General features: G+C 46.3%; 1 protein-coding gene across 3 annotated transcripts in view; it reads left to right on the top strand.

Annotated features, from left to right (window-relative positions):
- Carmil1 (capping protein regulator and myosin 1 linker 1) overlaps positions 1 to 5,063 on the top strand; it is a 295,091-nt gene that overhangs the window by 220,713 nt on the left and 69,315 nt on the right. For all 3 annotated transcript variants that reach the window (XM_029563000.1, XM_008831899.3, XM_008831900.3), the window contains one exon: positions 3,591 to 3,719. In XM_029563000.1, coding sequence (XP_029418860.1) covers positions 3,591 to 3,719 — 129 coding nt within the window. The remainder of the gene's footprint in view (positions 1 to 3,590; positions 3,720 to 5,063) is intronic.

Here is a 5,063-nt window from a genome sequence, read left to right as displayed (position 1 = left end):
CCAAATCTCTGTAGCCATCTTTAGTGATTATCCATCATGGCATGTGCTGTGACTCGGTGGACGGCGGCTGCTCCCAGGGGAGGCATGCGGACACTTAACTCCGCACAGGTGGCTCGCTCTGAATTATTTGAGTCATTACATGTTGGGTATATTACTACCTTTCCACTTTGGGGATTTTTTAATTAGCTATTTTCAGACTTGAATCATTTCACGGGCTTTAGGGAAGATTTACCTTGAATTGCTCAGACATCTGAATTCAGAAAGAATAGCCCCTCTGTGACAAATGTCCCTGTCACCTCCTAACCAGTCATCGTTCCCCAGGTGAAGGGAGAGGGATTCAGCGTTTGAGGGAAATGCTGAAATCCCTCGTCTCTTTCTGTGTTGTTTCTGCCTGTTGACTTTGACTAGGAAAGTTTATTTTGTCAAGATTTACCGTTCTCCTTCTGCTTTTGAGTTCTTCTTCCCTAACCAGATAAACCCTCTTAATCAGGTGCCAGGAAACTTTGTAAAAGCCACATTAGGCTTTGTTTTGTTTTGTTTTGTTTTTTGCAGGGGAGGGGTGTCTTTCTGAGATAGGGTCTCCCCGTAGCCCCAGCTGGCCTAGAACGCACTATGTATACCGGGCTGGTCTTGAACTCACAGAGACCCACCTGCCTCAGCCTCCCAAGTGCTTAAAGGTATGCGCCACCACGCCTGGCGACCCTGAACTCATGATTCTCCAGCCTCACCTCCAAAGTGTGATGCTTACAGGCATGGGCCACCACACCTAGCCCTTGTGATATTGTTAGTTGTGAATGTTTCCACCTTCTGTGTTTTCAGTTGCTTGAGAGCAAAGGGTATTATCTTATTTAGGATTTTTTTCTCTTCAATATCAGGTATAGAGTGTATTTTTCTTGAATCAAGAAACAGTCTGGGGCTGGAAAGGAAGGTCAGTGGTTAAGAGCACTGGTTGCTTTTGCAAGACCCAGGTTCAATTCTCAGCACCCACATGGCAGCTGACAATCAACCATGACTCCAGTTCCAGGGGATCCAACACCCTCTTCTGACCTCTGCAGGCACTGCACCACACAGGTGCACTTACACAGATGCAGGCAATTCACTCATACATGTAAAGTAAAGACAATAAATAAAACAGTAAAAAGAAAGAAAGAAAGAAAGAAAGAAAGAAAGAAAGAAAGAAAGAAAGAAAGAAAGAAAGAAAGAAGAAAAGAGCAGTTTCCCCAGATAAGCTGTGTGCTGGACCAGGAGCAGTGGTGACAAAGTGTGAGTGCTCCAAGATTGCATTTGTTGCTAGTGCTGGGACGTCATGCACTTGGGTTCAGCAGGCACTATATTTATAGAGTCTTCATAGTCCCTGCAAACGTAGCGTGAGTTAGTTGTTTAACATGGTTGCTGGAAAAACCAGCCTCACTTCTACCACATTGGTGGTAGTATCCTACTTAGAGGGTGGGAGGTGAGCTGGTGATTCAGTTCTGTGCCTTGCCTTCTCCTGCCATGTTATATATTTTATTGAGGAGTCTTACTTCATGGGTTCTGGATGGAACATCAAATTCAGGGAGGGTATATTCCAGCGAGGACCATTTTGTCAGTGAGCACTGATCTGAGTCACTATGAAAATGATTGTTTTGGAATTGATAAGAAGAAGACAGACTTCAACTTCCTATTGATGTGACATCAAATCATTCAAAACAAATTGAAGAAGGTAAAAGTTTAAAAGAGCAATTAAATTGTCTCTGGCTGAATGACTTCAGATGGGACAGGACATTGATTTGCAAGCTCTCTGAAACACTCGGAATATTTTTACACAGTTATTTGTGTGTGTGTGTGTGTGTGTGTGTGTGTGTGTGTGTGTTGTGACATACATGCAAAGGTCAGAGGGCAGCTTATAGGAATTGGTTCTCTCCTACCACGTAGGTTCTAGGGATCTAACTCAGGTCATCAGACTTGGTGGCAAGCACTGTCACCTACTGAACCATCTCACCAGCCCAGCAGCTGTTTTTGTGTATGTGCGTGTGTGTGTGTGTGTGTGTGTGTATGTGTGTGTTGGTTTTTTTCTGAGACAGGTTTCCTGTAACCCAGGCTGGCCTTGAACTTGCTATGTAGCTGAAGATGATTGCACTCCTGACCCTCCTTCCAAATGCTGAGTGCTTGGCTAAACAGTTTTTTTAAGACCCTGAAACAGAAGCTGGAGAGAGCTGCGTGCTTAAGAGCATTGGCCGCTCTTACCGAGGACCCAGGTTAGGTTCCCAGCACCCACATGATAGCTTTCAATTGCTTGTAACTCAAGTTCCAGAGGATCCAATACCCTCTTCTGGCCTCTGCAGGCACCTGCATTCATGCAGTGTACTTATAGACAAGCAGGCACACACATATAGACATAAAATAAGATAGATAAATATTTTTAAAAAGACATGAGATAGCCTTAGCTCTGATCAAAATGCCAGAGAGGCACACTGTGAGGACGGGCTGTACTCGGACCCAGCATTTTCTTCATGTTCCTAGAGGTAAAATTTCAGAGGAGTGTCACAGGGCTGGAGAGATGGCTTAGGGGTTGAGGCCCTATACTCCTCCAGAGGACCTGAGTTCAGTTCCCAGCACCCATGTTGGGCAGCCCACAACCACCTGTGACTCCAGCTCCAGGGGATCTGACACCTTGGTCTGTGTTTGTGCACATATTTATATACAAACACACACATATAAACATAAGTGAAAGTGATTTTAAGACATCACTTTAACCTTTTGTTACAAATGTCATCTACATAATGGCTGCCTCTTACTTCGGGTTTTTATAGTTCAGTCTGTGGAATCGCTGACAATGATTCAAGTGCTATTAACCTGTGAGGGAGATGCTACTGGAACTTTACTGTTACCTGTGTTAATATAATAAAACACACCCCACCTTTATTTACTGAGACAAGGTGTCATGCAGCTCAAGCTGGTCTCCAACTCACTGTGTAGCTGAGGATGACCTTGAACTCACAATCCTTATGTTCCTACACCTAAGCTCTGGGATTACTGATGTACGCCACCCCACCCGGTTTCTACGGTGCTGGGGATCAAACCCAGGGTTTCATGGGTGCTGGACAAGCCCTCTGCCAGCTGAGCTGCACCCCAGCACTCTAAATTGCTTGTTTTAGTGTCTCTCAATATGTAAAGAGAAGTACGTTCTATACTAGAATATTCAAAATGTCAATTCCCAGAGTCTGTCCTGGTTCCTGTGATATTCCCGAGACCGACTGACGCTTGTCAGCATTCCGTTGCTTCATCACTGGTCTCAGCTGGTCTCAGCAACGTGCAAGGCTTGTCTGTTTCTGTGGGCACTTTTGCGGGGTAGCAGGGGACAAGAGCTGCGTCATCAGCAAGCGCTCCCTTTGTTCTTTTTAAGGCAGGAAAGCGGCCAGACGCCTCAGGTCTTTTGCTAGAGTTACTGTCACAATGTTTCTTGCATGAGCAGTTAAACTATTTTAATAATTGGTTATAACCTCTTCTGGAAGATTCCAGCTAGAGTTTTGAACTTCGTGCATTGCTTTCTCAAATTGTCACCTCCTTTTGTTCCTTCTCCTTTCTGCCCTGACTGGGATTCTGAGCAGATGATCGACCGAGTGTGTGTCAAAGTTCAAGACCACCTCAACTCCTTACGCAACTGTGGGGGAGGCGCCATTCAGGAGGACTTGAAGTCTGCAGAGAGGCTCATGCGTGACGCTAAGAACTCTAAAACGGTGAGTTACCCCTCAGAATTTGTGAGAGGCTGGTGAGATTAAATGATGTTTTGGTGTGTGTTACCTGTTTGTACCTGTGCTGATTACTGACAGTGATGTTGAACAAGAAACAGCGAGACTTAAGGAGGGTAAAACGGGGCTTGAGTCAGACAGGAAACCACTCTGCCACCTCTTAAGAGCCACTTCCCTTGGGGACAATTTAGTTCTTAGACTGGGCATGTTGGCTGATACCTGCAATCCCAGCACTGGGGAGACTGAGGCAAGATTGCTGTAAGTTCGAGGCCAGCCTGGGCTACCCGGTATCTCAAAATAAAGAATTTGATCCCCGAAGAATGATTTAATATTAAATAGGTAGGTTAGGAATCAGAAAACCTGCGATCTGTCCTCTTCTGGTATTAGGGTCACTTTGTGGCTGTTTTTGGTTGCTTTTTAAAATTTCATTTATTTGTTGATTTGTCTATTTATTTTGTATTTGTGGGGGGCGGGCATGCCACCGTGTGTGTGAAGGTCAGAGAAAAACTTGGGGAGTCTGTTCTCTTCTTCCCTGGAGTTCCAGGGATCACACCGAGGTTGTTAGGCTTAGTGGTGAGTGACTTTCTCCACCGTACCATCTCACCAGCCCCAAGATGATGTAACTGTTGAATGTTGTGGTTGTGAGGGACCTTCCAGGTCAGTCAAGTACTCCATTGAGACATGAGCTACATGCCTGCCCTTGTCCCTGGTTCCTGGCACAGAGCCCCCAAAGCCCCTGGAGCATTCACAGTGACAGAGGCGGCGGGCACATCTTTTACTACGACAGTCAGCGCCTTCCTGCACACCAGAGTTCTTCCCGAGTGGGCCTGGAGCAACCATAGGAGGAGAGCATTGGCTCTTGCTCCAACCCAGACTTCCTGACACGGACAGGGCCTAGGTACTGGGCTCCGCTTCCCACAGCCAGTGATGTCATCGACCACGCCTCTGGCGTAGCTTCCAGGAGATCTTGAGACAGAGCTTCACACTGCTCAGAGTTGGTGAACCATCAAGGATTGGGCGGAGCAGGCAAGCCTGGAAGTGGTGTGTGTGTGGTTTTTCTGGGGAAACACCACACACACACACACACACACACACACACACACACACACACCCATTCACCGCAGAATAGGGAATTTATGACAGACCAAAGTAATGATTGTACCAAAGTCTGACTTGGTGAACGACTGCATTTTTATTGGCTTACTCACAGGAGTGTGAATGAGGGCTTACAGGAGTGTGGATGAGGGCTTACTCACAGGAGTGTGGGTGAGGGCTTACTCACAGGAGTGTGGGTGAGGGCTTACAGGAGTGTGGGTGAGGGCTTACTCACAG

This window comes from Nannospalax galili, unplaced genomic scaffold (assembly GCF_000622305.1).
Source record: "Nannospalax galili isolate Female #2095 unplaced genomic scaffold, S.galili_v1.0 scaffold456, whole genome shotgun sequence".
NCBI lineage: Eukaryota > Metazoa > Chordata > Mammalia > Rodentia > Spalacidae > Nannospalax > Nannospalax galili.
The sequence above is the reverse complement of the archived record's forward strand: the minus strand, read 5'-3'. Positions and strand labels throughout refer to the sequence as shown.